General features: G+C 45.9%; 1 protein-coding gene and 1 long non-coding RNA gene across 2 annotated transcripts; both read left to right on the top strand.

Annotated features, from left to right (window-relative positions):
* The first annotated feature begins 1,251 nt into the window (after positions 1-1,251).
* LOC147109658 (uncharacterized) lies at positions 1,252-7,788 on the top strand. Its single transcript, XR_015080333.1, has 2 exons — positions 1,252-1,978; positions 4,184-7,788. It is a non-coding gene; the product is annotated as an uncharacterized LOC147109658 (long non-coding RNA).
* A 528-nt stretch (positions 7,789-8,316) lies between these two features.
* On the top strand, positions 8,317-20,304 carry LOC147109657 (EEF1A lysine methyltransferase 3-like). The gene is made up of 3 exons (XM_086002341.1): positions 8,317-8,355; positions 9,299-9,410; positions 19,910-20,304. The coding sequence occupies exons 1-3, from the start codon at positions 8,317-8,319 to the stop codon at positions 20,302-20,304; spliced, it is 546 nt and encodes a 181-aa protein (XP_085858467.1).
* Positions 20,305-22,167: the final 1,863 nt, after the last annotated feature.

The raw sequence follows: 22,167 nt of genomic DNA, 5'->3' as shown, positions 1-22,167 counted from the left end.
TATTAGGATATATGAATAATATTAGTAGTATAAGGAATTGAAAGAAACTTAATAGTTTCATTATTAGTATTATCAGAATTAGTATAAATACAATTATTGGGATAATTCTCAGTGAGAATCTCCTTCCTTCGAGTAATATACTTATTATAGCTGAGGATCAACAGTTCACAATTAACTCCTTTTAACAAAGATCTTGCCTCGTAATAACTCATCTATTAAGACTGGGGGAGGCGTACAATATATTTGAAACCTCGTTTATAAAGAAAGGAAACTGTCACATTAGGATATGCATAACGAGGAGAAGGTTGAAATTCACCAATTTTCATTCACGGATTGGAAAGTGAAAGGTGAAATTGTTAGATTATATTTAAAGCTTATCTTCCTTGTTATCAGAATGTGGGCTATGACTGGAGCAGTTGCGTTTTGAATTAAGACAAATCACCAGATTATTATTGGAACATTTGAATTCACTACCAAACATCGAGCACGCACTACAATTGATATAATCTCTTAAGAAAACAAAGGGGGTAGTTTTAACGCCCCAAAACGGGTGGGTTTGAGTCAGGTGTGAAGTTAAGATTTTAAACATTTCAAACCGGCCCACTGTCGGTTTTGATAGCGGCGAGCGACCAATTCATTCTCAGGAGCTGGGTCCTCCATTAAAGCTTTTAAGGAGGCTAGGTGCCTCCATTTTAACAAGATACATATTGTAACCCATTCGTCCGGGATTCTCGCGTCTATTGAAACCCGGCAGGTAAAATGACACGAGAAAGGCCAGATCGGTGAGGTAAGTGCCTTAACAGCCCTGCTTATGGATTAGGAGGAGCAGGAGTGTATTAGTTCCCTCCCATCCCAAACAAGATAACATACGATCAGCTATCACCCCGACCCCGACCACCATCGCACCACCCGACCACCATCCCTCCCCCTTGATCGCGAACTCTCCCCCCGCGATCTCGCCCCAAGACAATGTCTAAGTTAGGACCCTAGACCCGTGTGTTAAACACGACCCGAGGTAAACAAACGCTAGGCTGGATTTCAAGGGTATTCGAACACATGTCAAAGCAATCTATTCTAATATTTTATAGTTCTGGCATAAGACCAAATTTTAGACCAAACTGATGCCAGAATGTCATTCCATGCTATAATATGTAATGGATATGTTGTACATAATATATACGGTGCCAAATATGAGGATTACAGAGCCACTCAGCTCAGTGCACTTTCCATTTACCCCCAACCCTGCTTCAATGTCAACTGTGTCACAAATCAGCGCGGTTATACCAGCGGGCGCAGTAACCGCTCCAAACCCGTCCCCCGAAATGTCATTAACAGGGACTTGCTGAACATGTGTATTTAAAAAAACCCAAAATTATGTTAAAATAGTAAAGTTATTTCTGTTTCCTGGTGACTTATTCATTTATCTAATCAGCGATTGATTCCAACAGTTATTTTAACACGAGATCATACAGGGTGAGAACAATCCTGGGGTGATAACTTCAATTAAAATATTTTGATGTTATTACAGGCGGTGGGACTCGGATTTAACAGTGAGCCCCGGCGAGAGCCAAGGGAAGCTTGAGACGTTTTCTAAGATTGTGAAAGGAAAGTCAGGGCGGCGGTTCCAGTTTATCATCGGGAGAGACTGAACTGACTGGCCGCTCGGTCAATAATGGGGAATTAGTTCTAGGGATTTAGTTCAGGAAAATAAATTGTCCCTCCCCCACTCCAACTCCCAAGAAACACGTCAGACTGCTCTGTCAACACTTCCAATTCACGCTTTTTTTCTCATTGGTCCACAGTTGTCATCTTGCGATATAAAACCTGGCTGTTTAAAACTGGCGAGATTGTGACAGGTTAAAACCGGAGCACAAGTTCACTGTGCGCTGTTCCAGTGCTCCTCGGGTCAGTGTGGGAGGGAAGTGGGCTGAAACAAAGAGAATTAAAGATCACTGCGGGAACAGTGAGGTCTCTTTAAGTGAGTTTGTCGTCTTCCTTATTGTGTTTAATTTTGAATGATATTCTTTTGCTCGATTTCCCCTGCGCTGCTGTATCTCTGGGGTGCTCAATAATTACTGAGACTGAGAGAGCTGCGAGGCCATCTTCTCCATGAAATAATATTTAATGAAAGTATTTAATTAGTAGTATAACTTACTAATTGATATATATATTATTTGTAGTGTTAGAAGCAGTAAATGTAAACGTTTTATTATTAGCATTATCGGGAACATTTATAACATTAGTAGTATTGAAATGACTATAAAATATATTATTATATTATTAGGATATAAGGATAATATTAGTAGTATAAGGATTAGAAAGAAAATTAATAGTTTCATTATTAGTATTATCGGAATGATTATTAATGCTATTATTGGGATAATTCTCAGTGAGAATCTCCTTCCTTCGAGTAATATACTTATTATATCTGAGGATCAACATTTCACAATTAACTTCTTTTAACAAAGATCTTGCCTCGTAATAACTCATCTATTAAGACTGGGGGAGGCGGACAATATATTTGAAACCTCGTTTATAAAGAAAGGAAACTGTCACATTAGGATGTGCACAACGAGGTGAAGTTTGGAATTCACCACTTTTGATTCACGGATTGGAAAGTAAAAGGTGGAATTGTTAGCTTATATTTAAAACTTAACTTCCTTGTTATCAGAATGTGGGCTCTGACTGGAGCAGATGCGTTTTAAATGAAGAGAAATCACCAGATTATTATTGGAATCCTTCCTGTACCCAGGACCGCAGCTCAAATCACCCAGCTGCCGTTGACGGATTTCCGTTACAGTTTTGAAATGGATTCAGTATTTGTGACCTCACTGGTCAAGATCGCAGTTTGTTCTTCCATTTCTCCCTTTCCATTTCTTTCTTTATGCTAGTTCTCCTTCTATTTCTCCACCTTTATAATTAAAGGCTTTGCACCTGCCGTGTTTCTGACTTGTCTGGAGGGCAACATTTCAGCGGGGATAAAGTCTGTGGGCATCATTTCTCGGGTTTGGAAAGTGCCTGGTGTGCAGGCGGAACACAAATTGTCTGAAATTTAACCCGATTAAACCGCTATCAGTAAATCCAACGTATTTTAAAGACATTTGTGCTAGGTATGACTCCAGCCAGTGGAGTGTTTTCCCCCTGATTCCCATTGATTTCAGGTTTACTAGGGCTCCTTGATGCCAGCGTCGGTCAAATGCTGCCTTGATGTCAAGGGCAGTCACTCTCACCTCACCTCTGGAATTCAGCTCCTTTGTCCATGTTGGGACCAAGGCTGTAATGAGGTCGGGAGCCAAGTGCTCTTGGCGGAACGCAAACTGGGCATCAGTGAGCAGATTATTCATGAGTAAGTGCCACTTGGTAGAAGGAGAACTAGCATAAAGAAAGAAATGGAAAGGGAGAAATGGAAGAACACGAGAAAGGCCAGATCGGTGAGGTAAGTGCCTTAACAGCCCTGCTTATGGATTAGGAGGAGCAGGAGTGTATTAGTTCCCTCCCATCCCAAACAAGATAACATACGATCAGCTATAGCCCGACCGCGATATCACAGCTTTTCATTTCCAGGTTTTAAAATGAACTGAATTGAAATTCACATGGTGGGATTTAAACTGATGATCTCTGTATTCTAGTCCAGTATCATAACCGTAGGCAGATCACAGACTCGAGGTTTACACACTGGCACTTGTGCAGAAAGGAGGATGCGAACTTTTAAAATCCGCTGCGGTCCTACAGTTGAATCTATCACGGGCTCTCTTAATATTTCTATTTAATTTCCCCGGTTAGCAAATTATACTCTCGCCCCCTCACTCAATTTCAGATCAACTTCTTCTCTTATTCTTTCTCTCCTGTACTTTGGGTATGGATCCTTTCCCTCCCGCCCTCTACACCTGCTCCTTGTCCCTCGGCAGCCCAATGAGCACCACACGGGGACCTGGAGTGGGGAGCTGACCAATAGATAAAGGTTTGTTTAGGTATGTAATGGTGTCTCCATTTAAACAGCGCTGCTCCTTGTTGGGTTCAACGGGCACTGTTGGGTTTATGCTGAACCTGCTGAATTATTTTATTTAACAGTTGTATCCATTTTATAGTAAAAGGAGACCCCTTGTGCTTTGCTGTGGGTCTTCCTGTGATAGTCTGAGATTTAAAACACAGTTAAATGTCGCGCTGCCTTTCTACATTACAGGTTTCTTTAACGTCTTTCTTTGATACGAGATAACATCTTGGAATGGACACGTGGGGCTGAAACTGACCGAAATCCACATCCGGGAACTGGAAGGAATCTTTTTGGAGATCGAAGAGAGTCCGTTTGAAATCAGAGAGAATGAGCAGCACCGAGGATAAGAATCTCCCCAAGGAGCTGGAGGAGAAGGAGTATAAGTTTAGTGGACACCCTTTAAAGATCACTACGTTTGAAGGAGCTTATTAGGCGTTTCCGCGTATGTCTGGGAACCTGTAAGTCTAGTGGACTTTTACAAATGTATTGTTTGAGTTTAAAAGTAAACTCCCGATCTATTTCTCGCTGCAGTTTTGGCTACACTCGCATGGATTGGAAGCGGGTGTAGGTAGGTGCATATCTCCAGAGTCAGCTCCGGGTCTGATTCCGAGGCAGAATGGTACCAGAGCCTCAATGGAGAGCGATGTCCCAATACTTGGCTTGGCAATGTGGATCTCCTGGGTGCTGCGTAGTAATGATTTTTTAAATTCGTTTATGGGATCTGAGCGCGGCTGGCAAGGTCAGCATTTATTGCCCATCTCTAGTTGCCCTGGAGAAGGTGGTGGTGAGCTGCCTTCTTGAACCGCTGCAGTCCATGTGGTGATGGTACTCCCACAGTGCTGTTAGATAGGGAGTTCCAGGATTTTGACCAAGCGACGATGAAGGATCGGTGATATACTTCTAAGTTGGGATGGTGTGTGACTTGGAGGGGAACTTGGAGGCGGTGGTGTTCACATGCGCCTGCTGCCCTTGTCCTAGGTGGAAGACGTCGCGGGTTTGGGAGGTGCTGCTGAAGAAGCCTTGGCGAGTTGCTGCAGTGCATCTTGTAGATGGTAAACACTGCAGCCATGGTACGCTAGTGGTCGAGGGAGTGAATGTTTAAGGTGGTGGATGGGGTGCCAATCAAACGGACTGCTTTGTCTTGGATGGTGTCGAGCTTCTTGAGTGTTGCTGGAGCTGCGCTCATCCAGGCAAGTGGAGAGTATTCCATCACACTCCTTACTTGTGCCTTGTAGATGGTGATAAGGCTTTGGGGAGTCAGGAGGTGAGACACTCGCTGCAGAAAAGCTAGCCTCTGACTTGCTCTTGTTGCCACCATATTTACGTGGCTGGTCCAGTTAAGTTTCTGGTTACTGGTGACCACCCGGATGTTGATAGTTGGGGATTCGGCGATGGTAATGCCATTGAACGTCAAGCGGAGGTGGTTAGACTCTCACTTGTTGGAGATAGTCATTGCCTGGCACTTCTGTGGCATGAATGTTACCTGCCACTTATCAGCCCAAACCTGAATGCCGTCCAGGTCTTGTTGCATGTGAGCATGGACTGCTTCATTATCTGAGGAGTTGTGAATGGCGCTGAACACTGTGCAGTCAGCAGTGAACATCCCCATTTCTGACCTTATGTTGGAGGGAAGATCATTGATGAAGCAGCTGAAGATGGTTGGGCCTAGGACACCGGCCTGAGGAACTCTTGCAGTGATGGCCTGGGGCTGTGATGATTGATCTTCAACCACCACAACCATCTTCCTTTGTGCTAGGTATGACTCCAGCCAGTGGAGTGTTTTCCCCCTGATTCCCATTGATTTCAGGTTTACTAGGGCTCCTTGATGCCAGCGTCGGTCAAATGCTGCCTTGATGTCAAGGGCAGTCACTCTCACCTCACCTCTGGAATTCAGCTCCTTTGTCCATGTTGGGACCAAGGCTGTAATGAGGTCGGGAGCCAAGTGCTCTTGGCAGAACGCAAACTGGGCATCAGTGAGCAGATTATTCATGAGTAAGTGCCACTTGGTAGCACTGTTGATGACACCTTCCATCACTTTGCTGATGAGTGAGAGTAGACTGGTTGGATTTGTCCTGCTTTTTGTGAACAGGACATACCTGGGCAGTTTCCCACATTGTCGGATAGATGCCAGTGTTGTAGCTGTACTGGAACAGCTTGGCTAAAGGCACGGCTAGTTCTGGAGCACAAGTTTTCAGCACGATAGTCGGGATGTTGTCGGGGCCCATAGCCTTTGCTGCATCCAGTGCGCTCAGTCATTTCTTGATATCACATGGAGTGAACTGAATTGGCTGATGTAGGGTTCTCAAAATTCCCACATTCCCCAAAGTTATGGATAAAGGGACCCTGTATGGCCAAGTTATGAAAAGGCACGGTACCCAACATGGCTTCTGCAACCTCGTGACCAAAATTACAGGATTTTAAAAGCAAGGCTCTGCAAACAGGCAGGCACCTTTTTCAAACCTGAAACGAAACTTAAAATGCATAAACCTGTGAAGAGACTTTGTGGAGCCAGACAGTTAAAGCAAACACAGAATATGCATTCCATTCGCCTTGAAACAGATCAGGTTAGAATGGGCCTCAATTAAGGCCATTAGGTTTCTACATATTTAATCGGTAACAGCTCACAGAAGCCATCGAGTCAGGAAAACCGAATTAAGTTTCATACATAACCAACAGCCAGGACATAAAACCATTAAAACACAGAGACAATCATTTCAGGAGTTGTTAAAGTAAATGCCTGTAATCAGTTTAAACGAGCCCGCCAAAAGTTAGACAAAGGACTGACCTGATTTGGCACGCAGATAAGGAAAGAAGAATCGGGTATAATTGTAGGCCCATCAGTAGTGATCGGTCTCTTATTGTGCTTGCTCTTGGCTCTCTTAGCTCTTGCTCTTAGTTTTCTCGTGCCCTGGTCTTGTGGCGGGCTGTCTTCTCGCTCCCCGCGCCGCTCAACACCAAGGACGCCCATTACACCGAGGGTCCAACGCGGGGGGAGAACGAGACCCAAGTTCAAAACCACATAGGACACACAGGCTGCAAACGGGCAGATGAGACGAGACGAGATGAAGAATACGGTAAACCAATAAGAGCAGAGAAGGGCAGTGAAAGACGCATTGGGGAACAAACGCCTAGTTATAAGCTGGTGTTTGGTGAATAAGTTGGCGTTACATGCATGGATAGTAAAACCCCAATTTAAGAATATGCTGGTGTTCGAAGAATGGGTAGCTAAATCAATATAAATGGCCTAGTTATAAGCTGGCGTTTGACACATGGATAGTAATAGCCTAGTTGAAGAATAAGCTGGTGTTCGAAGCATGGATAGCAAAATCATTAAACGGTAAAAACCGCCAACCGACCCCCGACCACAGCCATACCTTTGGCGACCGCCCGAAGGAGAAGAAGGCCCATCGCAATGAAGTACTCGACGAAGACGTTAACGGAGAAAAAGGGAGGGTGCCTCGCACAAACAACTTCAGCGCCGCGCCCTGTGACCATGTGGCGACAGGATACTCCAAAGGACAGAAAAAGCGGACTTCAAACCCCACCATCTAAAGCAACAGGTTTTGAATTGGTGAGCATGAATTCTTGGCCACTCGTAGCTTAATCTAGTTAGGTATAGGGGGTGGGATAAGGATAAGGGGATTTTTAATGTATTTGTGTCCCTCGATGTGCTGTGTGTTCCCCATTCCCATATAAGTGTATCAACTGTTTTATGCCTGTAACTATACCAGTAATTCTCAGTAGTATTGTGTTTTTTTCAGCCTTTTAATAAAATTTGGTTTTCTTGCACCAAACCACTTGTCTACCCGATTTTCTGTATCACCGGTGTCTAGAACCCAGGGGGTGTGGAGCAATTCGAACCGGTCAGAGACAGTCAGGGGCAGAGCTGACTGGGCACACACGCCAAAACCCCCTACACTGAAGACTGGCTTCTATGATAGTGGGGACCATTTAATCTGGGATTTCTAAACTCGCTTCCTTGCGATCTGAGAGTTTACAGCTTAGACCCCACAGCTCCTTGTTAGCACGTACCTTTTTGCAGTAACGCTGTGCTCTAGATTTCTGAAGGATTTCCACCTGTCTGATCAACACGAAGGCGGGCGTGTCACCGTTTGCATCTGACCGTTGGCGGCACAATTACTATTTACACGATTTCCTTTCAAAGAAGAAACATATCTGCTCAGGTTAGGGCACACGGAACAAACTAGGCCCAAAACAATATCGAAAGGAAAATACATTTATATGGTGCCTTGCAGGATCAAAGGACACCGCAATGTGATCTCCAAGTGGTGAAATACTTCTGAAGCGTTGACACTGTTGTTATGTCGGGAAACCCGGCAGGCCCCACAAAGAGCAATGAGGTAAAAAACCAGCTAAATGTTCGTGGTGATGGCTGAGGGATAAATGTTGGTCAGGACAACTCCTCTGATCTTCATTGAATGCCGCCATGCAACCGTTTGCATCTGCCCGAGAGGGCGGCCGTGGAACGCCTCATCCGAAATCTGACCTCTGACTCTCCGCAGCGGCCCTCGGTGCTGTATTGAAGGGTCTGGCTGAATTACATTCTCAATGCCTCCAGTGGGATATGAACCATAATCCTTCTGACTCACTGACCAGAGGGTTTTATCTTGGTGGCCAAGGCTGCCACCAACTAATCTGCTTGTGCCACCGAGTATATGAAGCCCATTAAAGCGGCAGCCCGCAATGACCACTTTTCTTCAGTAGAAAGTAACCTTTTGATGTCCAATTTCACAAATAGTCCAACACGCCGTGGACCAGCGATGTCTTTCATTCCATTAGATCATGTCACGCGAACTGTGTGCCGTTGACGGCAGTGTCCTGCTTCTACTGTTCTTTCGCTGCACATTCAGAGTCTACTTCCATCGCCTCAGACCGGCAATACAGGATAACTGCAGTGTAACTCTTTATCTGGAAATTCTAATTGCTCTTTCCTCGGACACCCACACTGTTCTCACAGTGAACACAGCTGTGAAAGATGGATATATTATTTGTAAATACCTAAGGGGACGAGTGGCGATAGTTGGATTGGATCACTCTGCTTTCCATTATATATTTCTCCTTTCCTTGATTCTGCGTAGATCCACTCCCCACTAAACCCGAGAGGTTGGGAAGAGGACCTGCGTGCAGGACTCTGTCAAGGTTGCTCTGACCTTCCCACACGAAGGCGCCTGATTGGCGTTTAACAACTTCCCCACAAATCATCCTTCCCTCCCTCTTCCAACATTGTCCTCGTTGTTTGTGCACATTGTAAATAATTATCTTTATATGAGTGTGTTTTTTCAGGGTCTTGTCCTTTGTCGGTACTTCCACGATGAGAAGATTAATTTTTCTGGGAAGAAGGTGCTTGAGCTGGGATCTGGCACCGGGATTGTGGGCATTTTAGCGGTGCTGCTGGGTAAGTTAATTCTGCATTTACTATTCAGAGTATTTATCCCTCTACTTACTAATTAAAGCACATATCCCTATAGTTATATTTCATGCACAGAATGTACTCTGGGTGGGGGGCTTCAATGTCCATCACCAAGAGTGGCTCGGTAGCACGACTGCTGACCGAGCTGGCCGAGTCCTGAAGGACATAACTGCCGGTCTGGGCCTGCAGCAGGTGGTGAGAGAACCAACACAAGGGAAAAACCTACTTGACCTTGTCCTCACCAACCTGCCTGTCGCAGATGCAGCTGTCCATGACAGCATTGGTAGCAGTCACCACTGCACAGTCATTGTGGAGATGAAGTCCCATCTTCACACTGAGAACACCCTCCTTCATGTTGTGTGGCACTACCACCATGCTAAATGGGATAGATTCAGAACAGATCTAGCAGCTCAAAACTGGGCATCCATGAGGCGCTGTGGGTCATCAGCAGCAGCAGAATTGTAATCCACCACAATCTGTAACCTCATGGCCCGGCATATCCCTCATTCTACCATTACCACAAAGCCAGGGGACCAACCCTGGTTCAACAACGAATGTAGAAGAGCATGCCAGGAGCAGCACCAGGCGTACCTAAAAATGAGGTGCGAACCTGGGGAAACATAGAAACATAGAAACATAGAAGATAGGAGCAGGAGTAGGCCATTCGGCCCCTCGAGCCTGCTCCGCCATTCAATGAGATCATGGCTGATCATCCAAACTTAGTAACCCCGTACCTGCCTTCTCCGCATATCCCTTGATACCTTTAGCTCTAAGAAATATATCTAACTCCTTCTTGAATATATTTAAAGACTTGGCCTCAACCGCCTTCAGTGGTAGAGAATTCCACAGGTTCACCACTCTCTGGGTGAAGAAATTCTTCCTCATCTCTGTCCTAAATGGCTTACCCCTTATCCTTAGACTATGACCCCTGGTTCTGGACTCTCCGACCATCGGGAACATTCTACCTGCATCTAGTTTGTCCAGACCTGTCAGAATTTTATAAGTTTCGATGAGATCCCCTCTCATTCTTCTAAACTCCAGCGAGTATAAGCCCAAATGGCCCAATCTCTCCTCATACGTCATTCCTGCCATCCCAGGGATCAGCCTTGTGAATCTTCACTGAACTCCTTCCATGGCAAGAACATCCTTCCTCAGATAAGGTGACCAAAACTGCACACAGTACTCAAGGTGTGGTCTCACCAAGGCCCTGTACAACTGCAGCAGGACATCCTTGCTCCTGTACTCAAACCCTTTTGCTACGAAAGTCAACATACCATTTGCCTTCTTCACCGCCTGCTGCACCTGCAAGCTTACCTTCAGCGACTGGTGCACAAGGACACCCAGGTCTCGTTGCACTTCCCCTTCTCCCAATCTATTGCAATTCAGATAATCGTCTGCCTTTCTGTTTTTGACACCAAAGTGGATAACCTCGCATTTATCCACGTTATATTGCATCTGCCACGCTTCTGCCCAATCACCCAACCTGTCCAAATCATCCTGGAGTTTCTCGGTATCCTCCTCGCAGCACACATGCCCACCCAGCTTTTTGTCGTCTGCAAACTTGGAGATATTACATCTAGTTCCCTTATCTAGATCATTAATGTATATTGTGAATAGCTGGGGTCCAAGGACCGATCCCTGCAGTACCCCACTAGTCACTGCCTGCCACTCAGAAAAAGACCCGTTAATTCCTACTCTCTGCTTTCTGTCCGTCAACCAGTTCTCTATCCAAGTCACTACCTTGCCCCCAATCCCATGTGCCGTAACTTTACACGCTAATCTCTTATGCGGGACCTTATTGAAAGCCTTTTGAAAGTCCAAATACACCACATCTACTGGTTCTCCCTTATCTATTGTCCCAGTTACATCCTCAAAAAAATTCCAGTAGATTAGTCAATCACGATTTACCTTTTGAAAATCCACGTTGACTTTGTCTGATCCTGTCACTGCTTTCCAAGTGCTCAGCTATTACATCCTTTATAATGGACTCTAGCATTTTCCCCACTACCGATGTCAGGCTTACCGGTCTGTAATTCCCTGCTTTCTCTCTACCACCCTTTTTGAATAGTGGGGTAACATTAGCTACCCTCCAATCCATGGGTACAGTTCCAGATTCCAGCGAATGTTGGAAGATGATCAGCAATGCATCTACTATTTCTAGGGCCACTTCCTTAAGTACCCTAGGATGTAGATTATCAGGCCCTGGGGATTTATCAGCCTTCAATCCCATCAATTTCCCCAACACCATTTCCCTACAAATACTGATTTCTTTCAGTTCCTCCCTCTCATCAGACCCTATGCTCTCCAACATCTCTGGGAGGTTATTTGCGTCCTCCTTTGTGAAGACAGAACGAAAATATGCATTTAATTGGTCGGCCATTTCTTTGTTCCCCATTATAACTTCCCCTGCTTCTGACTGCAAGGGACCAACACTTGATTTCACTAATCTTTTTCTCTTCTCATATCTATAAAAGCTCTTACAGTCAGTTTTTATGTTCCCTGCAAGCTTACTTTCATATTCTATTTTCCCCTTCTTAATTAATCACTTTGTCCTCCTTTGTTGAATCCTAAACTGCTCCCAATCCTCAGGGTTACTGCTTTTTCTGGCCAATTTATATGCCCTCTCCTTGGATCTTATGCTATCCCTAATTTCCCTTGTTAGCCACGGTTGAGTCACCCTTTTTGTTTTATTCTTATTCCAAACTGGGATGAACAACTTCTGTAGTTCATCCATGCGGTCTTTGTATGTTTGCCATTGCTTATCCACCATCAACCCTTTGAGTGACATTCCCCAATCAATCCTACCCAATTCGCGCCTCACACCATCGTAGTTTCCTTTATTTAAATTCAGGACCCTAGTCTCCGAGTCAACTACTTCATTCTCCATCCTAATGAAGAATTCTATCATATTATGATCGCTCTGACCCAAGGGGCCTAGTGCAACAAGATTGCTAATTAATCCTCTCTCATTACATAATACCCAGTCTAAGCTGCAACACAGGACAATATGCATGCTAAAAAGCGGAAGCAGCATGCTATAGACAGGGCTAAGCGATCCCACAATCAACAAATCAAATCAAAGCTCTGCAGTCCTGCCACAGCCAGTTGTGAATGGTGGTGGACCATTAAACAACTAACGGGAGGAGCAGGCTCCAATAATATCCCCATCCTCAATGATGGTGGACCCCATCTCATGAGTGCAAAAGACAAGACTGAAGCGTTTGCAACCAACTTCAGCCAGAAGTGTCGAGTGGGTGATCCATATCAGCCTACTCCCGAGGTCCCCACCATCACAGAGGCCAGCAATGCACAAGCAAGGAGTGTGATGGAATACTCTCCACTTGCCAGGATGAGCGCAGCTCCTCCAACTCGACACCGTCCAGGACAAAGCAGCCCGCTTGATTGGCACCCCATCCACCACCTTAAACATTCACTCCCTCCACCACCAGTGTACCGTGGCTGCAGTGTATACCATCTACAAGATGCAGTGCAGCAACTTGCCAAAGCTTCTTCGGCAGCATCTCCCAAACCCGCAACCTATTCCACCTAGAAGGACAATGGCAGCAGGCGCAGGTGAACACCACCACCTCCAAATTCCCCTCCAAGTCACACACCATCCTGACTTAGAAGTATATCACTGACCCTTCATCTTCGCTGGGACAAAATCCTGGTACACCTAACCGAACAGTGGGAGTACCTTCACCACATGGACTGCAGTGGTTCAAGAAGGCGGCTCACCACCACCTTCTCAAGGGCAACTAGGGATGGGCAATAAATGCTGGCCTTGCCAGCGACGCCCAGATCCCATAAACAAATAAAATAAAAATGCTCCTTGCTACAATAGGTAATGCTCACAATGCCTACAGATTTATTTACTATTTGTAGTCCTTAACATTCCACATATTGTTCTTGGTTCATAGAGTTAATGTATTAATCTATAGGTACAATTATAGAGCTGATCCCAATACTTACTATTAATCACGCATATCCCTATAGTTAGCTTTCGTAGTGGTTACTCATATAGTAATTATTTGTAGTGCTTTGTGCTATAAGAAATATTTGTACTTGTTACTCCTATTCTTCTTCTTCTTTTTTCCTCTCTAATTATTTTGCGCAGTGCATACTTCCGCTTCAAGGTGTTTACCCATAGAGTCACAATTAGGAATATAGGAACAGGAGTAGGTCAGTTAGCCCTCGATTCTGTTCGTCCATTCAATCAGATCACGGCTGATCTATACTTTAACTCCTTTTATCCGCAATAGTTCCATAGCCCTTAATACCTTTACCTGACAAAAATCTATCAATCTCAGTACAAGCCAAATGAAGGTTGAATGTTTAAATGTCTTAATCTAAATGTACACTCTCGGGAGCCACAAGCCTACATTTCGTTGTACTGCACTTGTGCACTAACAATGACAATATAGTTGATTATTATTATTATTATTATTATTTTGAAATTTTCAATTGACCCCCAGCCTCAACACTATTTTGGGGGAGCGACTTCCATATTTCCACTAGCAATTGTATGAGGAAGTGCTTCCTGACATCACCGCTAAACACCCTAGCTCTCAGTTTAATGTTATGCTGTACCTAACGAAAAGACTGAGTTCGACTCAGGCAATCAAAATAACGAACTTTAATGGAACAAAACAGGATTAAACTGGAAACTGCTGGAACACAACGAATACAGGTCTGCTCTCATTGAAGGCTCCATGAGGACTGACCCTCTGGTCTGAAAGCTGAAGTCATGACATCATCGCGTTCTAACGGCATGATGTCATCACGTTGAAACTGCACTGTAAAGGTAACTAGACATAGTACAGTTAAACAGTGTAATTAAAGGTACAGACACAGGCAGTAACTACATTGCTGTTAAAGGAATTATATACAACTGCTGAGTCCTTTGGTGGCTACGCCACATGCGCCCCCCCCAGAATTGTCTTTAACAGAAAAAGTGAGACGAGGGGGAGGTCTGACAAGTCTGTCTGATCGACTTCGATAACCTGGCAGAGGAAGTTGATGACTGGTGGTCGAGCTGGCTGGCAATTGTGGTTGAGCAGGCGTGGCAAGCGTGGTCGAGTTGGTGGGCAGCTTTGGTTGATCTGGCATGGCGGCTGCGGGCGGTCGGCCACGTTTTGGTGGTTGAGTGACAAAGACTGGGCGGTCCAGGTCCAGGTGAGCCAGCTTCAATTGGTCCACCGAAATGTGATCTGGCTTTCCTCCGATGTCGACCGAAAAGGATTTGTCTCCTGGTTCACTGACGCGGAAAGGACCAGTGTAAGGGGGCTTGAGCGGATCCCGGTGAGCGTCGTGGTGGATGAATACATACTCTGCATTCTTCAGTTCTGCTGGCACATGGGAGTTCTGTAAGCCGTGATTTGATGTAGGCACCGGAGCGAAGCATCTGGCCGCTTCCTCGTGGCTAACGAGTTGCTGGGAGGCAGACCATGGCTCTGTGGGAGAAGGGAGGAAATCCCCTGGTACTCGGAGAGGCTGGCCGTAGACGAGTTCAGCTGAGGACGATTGCAGATCTTCTTTGGGCGCCGTACGAAGACCCAAAAGGGCCCATTGAAGTCTGTCCACCCATCCTGCACCTTGAAGACTGGCCCGAAGGGTGGCTTTAAGTGACCTATGGAATCGCAAGCAAAGGCCGTTCACCTGTGGATGATAGGCGGTGGTGCGATGAAGTTTGGTACCGAGCCCCTGAGCTACAGTGTTCCAAAGCTCCGAGGAAAATTGTGGCCCACGGTCGGAAGAGATGTCCGCCGGTACCCCGAAATGGGCAACCCAACAGGAGATGAAATCTCTAGCGACGTCTGCCGAAGTGGTGGAAACCAAAGGAATTGCCTCTGGCCACCTAGTGGTGTGGTCCAGCATGGTGAGGAGATGAGTACAACCCTGAGAAGGCGGAAGCAGCCCCACAAGGTCCACATGCATGTGGTCGAAACGACGCTCCGGAACAGCGAACGCAGCCACTGGAGCTTTAACATGATGCTGGACCTTGGCCTTCTGGCAGACCATGCAGGTATTAGCCCAGTCACGGACATTGACGTGCATACCTTTCCAGATGAACTTCGCCGACATAAGCCATTGTGAAGCCTTCATCCCAGGGTGCGACAGCCAATGTATGGCATCAAACAGCTTCCGGCGCCATGCGACTGGCACGATAGGTCGGGGAACGCCCATGGAGACGTCGCAAAGGAGCGTGGTGCCTGTGGCCTGGGAAGTGATGTCGGTCGCTTGGAAACTAGTGGGGATGGTTCTGTATGATTGGACCTCAGGGTCTGAGGCCTGATCTGCAGCCATGAGGGCGTAGTCGATCCCTAGGTGAACCACGTGGTCCGTCGCACAGGAGAGGCAATCTGCCGCTTGGTTGTCCTTAGCAGACGCATGTTGAATGTCCGTGGTAAATTCGGAAATAAACATCAAGTGACGTTGTTGACGAGCGGACCATGGTTTGGCAGTCTTGGCCATGGCGAACATTAGAGGCTTGTGGTTGACAAAAGCCGTGAAGGGATGTCCTTCCAATAAGAACCGGAAATGGCGAATGGCTAGGAAAAGGGCCAGTAACTCCTGATGGAAGGTGCTGTATTTTTTTTCATTTTTCCGTAGTTGATGGCTGAAAAATGCCAGCGGTTGCCATGTGCCATTGACCCACTGCTCTTGCACTGCACCGATGGCGTAGTCTGACGCGTCCGTGGTAAGGGCGATGGTGGCACCTGGAAGTGGGTGCGCCAGCATGGTTGCATTGGCCAAAGCGCTCTTGGTGTTGATGAACACCTGGTCCATCTCGGCTGTCCAGCTGATTGGATCCTTACTGGACTTGCCCTTGATGGCCCCGTACAAGGGTTGCATAAGCTGAGCCGCCTTAGGGACAAAACGGTGATAGGAGTTGACCATCTCCAGGAACTCTTGCAAGGCCTTGACGGTTGGCGGGTGCGGGAAAGAGGTAACCACTTCCACCTTCATCATTAAGGGGACGGCGCCATCCGATGTTATGCGGTGTCCCAAGAAATCGATCTGCTGCAGGCCGAACTGGCACTTGGCCGGGTTGATGATTAAACCATGCTGGCTGAGGCGCATAAAGAGGGTACGCAAATGGGAGATGTGCTCTTCCTTTCTAGCACTGGTGATGAGAATGTCATCAAGGTAGACGAAGATGAAGCTTAGGTCTCGGAGCATGGAGTCCATTAAGTACTGGAACGCCTGTGCCGCGTTCTTCAAGCCAAACGGCATCCACAGGAACTCAAAGAGGCCAAAAGGGGTGATGACTGCAGTTTTTGGGACATCTTGCGGGTGCACGGGAACCTGGTGATACCCCCGGACGAGGTCGACTTTAGAAAAGATAGAATTTCCCACCAAATGGGCTGAGAAATCCTGAATATGCGGAATCGGGTACCGATCAGGAGTGATGGTGTCGTTCAGGCGTCGGTAGTCACAACATGGCCACCAGCCACCGCCCGGTTTCGGAACAATGTGGAGAGGTGAACACCAGGGACTATTGGATCGTCGAATGATCCCGAGCCGCTCCATCGTGTTGAACTCCGCTTTCACAGCCGCGAGCTTGCTGGGTTCGAGCCTTTTAGCCCATGCATGAACCGGGGAGCCAGTAGTGGTGATATGATGTTCAACACCATGCTTCGTGTCCGAGGAGGAGAAAGTGGGCCTTGTCAGCTCCGGAAACTCTCCAAGGAGCCGAGTGAAGTCATCTGGAGGAGGGAAAGCACAGGCAATAGAGCGTGCCATGGTGGTACCTGCCGCGGCATTTGGTAGAGGAAAAGCTCCCGGAAGAGGAAGCATTCCGGTTCGGCACCCAAGAGCGTGAGCATTTGGCTCATGAGCTTGGACGGTTTGGAGTCCCCAAGGCCAGACATCGTGATGAGCCGGTGAGCGCGCTCTGACTTCAAGAGCCCGAAGACCTGTAGCAACCGCGCCTTTATCGTATCTTACTTGCTGTCAGTAGGAGGACTATCGAGGAGGCTAATGATCCATGAGGCAGTTGCGCTGTCGAGGGCAGAGACCACGTAGTAATAACGGGTCTGACCACAATGATGTTCCTGATGGTGAACTGGGCTTCAGCCTGGATAAACCAGGCGTCTGGTTGTTGCTCCCAGAACTGTGGCAGTTTCAGAGTCATGGCATTCCTGTCCATGCTGGAGATCTTCCGCGAAAACTGTGCACGAAAGTCGGGGTCACCAATGTAGGAATGGAGCTTCCTAACGAAAAGACTGGGTTCGACTCAGGCAATCAAAGTAATGAACTTTAATGGAACAAAACAGGTTTTAACTGGAAACTGCTGGAACACATCGAATACAGATCTGCTCTCATTGAAGGCTCCACGAGGACTGACCCTCTGGTCTGAAAGCTGACGTCATGACGTCCTCACGTTCTTCCCGCCATTGGGGAAACACGTGACTAACTGCATGATGTCATCACGTTGAAACCGCACTGTAAAGGTAACTAGACATAGTACAGTTAAACAGTGTAATTAAGGGTACAGACACAGGCAGTAACTACATTGCTGTTAAAGGAATTATGTACAACCGCTCTGAGTCCTTTGGTGGTTCTGCCACAATGCTACTTTTCCTGGATTCCTCCACCAGAAGTAAAAAATTACCCCTATCTACCCTATTTATTCTTTAACTCTAAACACATCAATTAGCTCACTCCTTAATCTTCTCTACCCAGGGGAATACAAGACTAGTCTATGTACCCTGTCCTCGTAATGTAACACTGGCATTATCCTGGTGAATCTGTGCTGTACCCTCTCCAAGGCCAATATAGCCTTCCTGAGGTGCGGTTCCCAGAATGGAATGCAGTGCTTCATGAGCTGTCTAACCAGAGCTTTATACAACTCAAGCATAAATTCTGCCCCTTTGCATTTCAAACCTCTTGAGATGCAGGATAACATTCCACTCGCCATTTAAATAATTTTGTGTACCTTCCCACCACTTTTTAGTGATTTCTGTGTATGGACCCCTGAATCTCTCTGCTCTTCCACAGTTCCCAGCTTCTTATCATTTATAAAATACTCTGATCTATCTTTCATAGGTCAAAGTGACCTCAGATTTCCCCACGTTGAACTCCATTTGCTACCGTTTTGCACTCATTAAATCTATCAATATCCCTTTGCTACTGTCTGCTTCCATTTACACTAATTGTTTTCAGGACAGGTGGGAAAGATTTTATAAACTCTTGTCTTGTTGCACCTTTGTGCAACTCAGTAGATCTCCACGCTCAGCACCACAACCATAGGATTCAAGCTGACCAGCATAGACATTGGTGGGATTCAAGAAACCCGGTACTCGTATTGCCACAGTAACAAGAGAGACGATGCATAAACATTACTGTATAATGACCCGGGAAGCATTCACTGGAAGATTGTTGATACTTAATGATTAAATCTATGTGAATATTAGACCCAGACGGCAGAGAAAGAATCCAAGCCGGGAATCTGCCAATTGGGTGGAATTAGAAGTCCCAGTTAGATTGATTCTCCGCCATCAGATGTCACTAGCACCTTCACTCATTGCTGCACTGAACCCTAATCCATGGGACGTCGTCTAAGTTAAATATTGTTTTGCCAAATCTACCTAACCGGCTGGTCTCAGATTCCGAAATCTAATCAATTGTTTCAGTGATCTTAAGAATTTTCACTGCAACACTCAATAGTACTTAATATATGCTTTTTTAAAGAAGAAGTTACATTAATGAAAAAGTACAAAGAGGAACGCGGGTCCATGTTCTCAATATGTTCCTGTCCATTTTATTCTGTTTTCTTGAGAAGAATCATTGGATTAGCCAAGACTAAGACTCGTGTTAAAAAGCTGGGCATTTTTTTTTTAGCACCGAACACGGTTTCTCTATAAATGCCAATGGTGTTTGTGGAGTGAAGTTATATATAGAAGTACTCACTTTCTGTCTTCAAACGACACATTTAGGCTCAATCGGGTTGAGCCGGCCTGCAATGGCAGACTGATGAACTCTAATATTATAACACTCTCTGTAAAGTCCCCACAGACCTGATTATTTCCAAATGATCAGGCGCTGGAGAAAATTCATGTTAAAATAACGCGCGACGTTTTCTTCCCAACAGAATAACAGCGGCATTAAAAGGAAATAGACAGGTGCGATTAGAGAAGGATTGCTGCTCCCTGTCATATTTTTAAATGGAATACGATTTTTTAAAGATCTGATTTCACTTCATCTTCTTGTGAAACCTGCATTGCAGCCAACGCTTGTAGAGCAGGCGCGCGTTGGGTGATCTCAATTTCCCGAATCCGGTTCAGGACACGTGCTCCGAACTCGATGGGCCATTCTGCTTCTCACTGGCTCAAGGGCATTCGCACCGATTTGCCCAGATAGTTTCCTTTTCTTTACAGACTTCTACTTTCTTTCTCTTCCCGTGACCAGAATGTATGTTGCAACTCCTGCTGCCGGGAAACGATAGAATAATGATATTGTTATTTTATTCTTTTTGCCAGGTGGCGATGTTAACATGACGGACAGACCGGACATTTTGAAGCAAATAGAATACAACGTCTCAGGTAACATTCCTTTCAGCTCCAGACCCCGTTCAAAAGTCTGTGCCCTTACCTGGGGTCACGATCAGAGAAACTTTCCAGCCGACTATAATTTCATCCTGGGGTCGGATATTGTGTACAACCCATCGCAATTTCCAAATCTTTTACAGACGCTGCTGCATCTCTGTAACGAAAACACCACAATTTACCTGGCTTCTAATGTGAAGTACAGAGAGGGGGCCGCTAAATTCCACAATGAGTTGGTGCCCGAGCAGTTTAACAGCAAGCTCATTCATACAAGCGGCAATAACTGTATTTACAATGTGACCAAAAAGGTCCCAGGCGACGAGCAATAGTTTCTGATGCAGAGACCGAGTGACAACGGTCTATTTTTCACTTTACATCATTCTGGGGATTCACCAGGTTTAATTTCTCCCTCTTTTCGCTTCCTTTTCAAAGGTCCTTCCCTGGCTCACCCAAACATTGGTGATTGATACTGGCACATTACATTAACATATAGAGCACGTCAAGAATTGATGTTTCATCCGGAGTTTATGTAAGTGAAAGCCCATCAAGGAGTTAATTTGAGGCGTTACTTTTCCGGCCACCCAGAAGCTCACATACTCACCCCATGGGCAGGCACAGTGTTTAAATGTTAACGTTATTGAGTCACAGTAACAATATAAGATCCCAGGTAGAAATTTTTTGGTGATGAACGCGTGTCTGTCTCTTATTTACAATGGGCTTAACTCTTTAAAATAAACGGGCTAACCCCCTCGTTAAATAGCGCACAAGGGAATTTCATACGGGCAGCAATTTATTTGTTATCAATATTGTAAAGGGCATTTTAACCCTCCAATATTTATTCAATTCTGGACATTCACTGAACAAATAAGTTTCAAACTATTCCAAGTGACCGATATAATCCTTATTTCAATTTTGTTCTCACTCTGGGGATGTTTCCAACAGTCATCGCCCCTGGTCTTCGATGGTTTCGCCCGGCTCCTCCATCTCTGGCTAATCTTATTTTCACTCTTTCCTCTGGCCTTAAATGCAGCTCTCACATTTCCTCCATGGCGAATTCTGATTGCAAGATGTTTTCAGGTGTCGAACCCTCAGGTACCCTCACCGCTGTTATGGCCGGGATTCCATCTCTCTGGGAGTTTGAATGCCCTGAGTGAAGGTGCAACTGAAAAGCCAATTCGATGCCTGCAATAAAGCTGCGCAGGTTAATCCGCTAACGATAAGTTTAACGAACGGAAATCCGCAATTCCTTGATAATAGTGCTGCTCAGTGAGCATGCGCCTGGTGCCTTTTCCTCTCGGTTCGTTTGCTGAACCCTGGGGAATCGCAATGTCGCGGGTTTAACTCTACAAAGGCGAACCTTCTGCTTTCTTGTAAATAGACCATTGTAGCCGGTGTTAAAATTGTAATTTGTGGCCCTTTCTATTCATTGTACAAGTATCGCTCGCTCCAGTGTATACATTTCCCAACTATTGGAACGTTTTATTTTTCATTTGGAGAAGTAAATCACAACACAATCATGTGTTCGCAGTGGAAGTTTTTGATCTATAACACAGTACAATTCATTGTGCCTCATAATTACTTCGTACCACAGGAAATAAAACGACGATAAAGCTTGAATTTGTTTCAGTACTTGAATGGAACTGGTAGTGCAGAATAAATAATCAATGGCTCTTTTTCCGTCGCCTTCATCTCCGTGCCCACTTATTTGGCCAAGAATCTTCCTCCCTCCCATTTTGAGAATTCTCATTCCACCTGGACTCCTTCCTCTGGTTTTTACCCTCTCTAGATCTTTTCATTGCGAATTGCTGGCGTGACATTGGCCATCTCAATTTCTCTGCTCCCCTCACTCACTCCAACCTACCTCCCTCTGAATTTGCAGCACTCCATTCTCTCCGATCCAACCCCAACATTGTCAATAAACCTGTTGGCAAGGGTGGCATTGTTGTTGTTTGGCGAACCGACCTCTACCTAGTGGAGGCTGAACGTGAACTCTCTGACACAACCTCCTCCCTCCCCCTGGACCATAACCCCACTACCGAACATCAAGCCATCAGTTCCAAGACTGTCACTGACATTGTATCCTCCGGAGATCTTCCCTCCACAGCCGCAAACCTCAAAGTCCATCAACCCTGCACAGCCTGCTTCTACCTCCTTTCGAAGATCCACAAACAGGACTGCCCTGGAAGACCCAT

The sequence above is a fragment of the Somniosus microcephalus genome, chromosome 12 (assembly GCF_052327205.1).
Source record: "Somniosus microcephalus isolate GS21.2 chromosome 12, FLI_Smic_1.0, whole genome shotgun sequence".
In the NCBI taxonomy this organism is placed as follows: domain Eukaryota; kingdom Metazoa; phylum Chordata; class Chondrichthyes; order Squaliformes; family Somniosidae; genus Somniosus; species Somniosus microcephalus.
The sequence above is the reverse complement of the archived record's forward strand: the minus strand, read 5'-3'. Positions and strand labels throughout refer to the sequence as shown.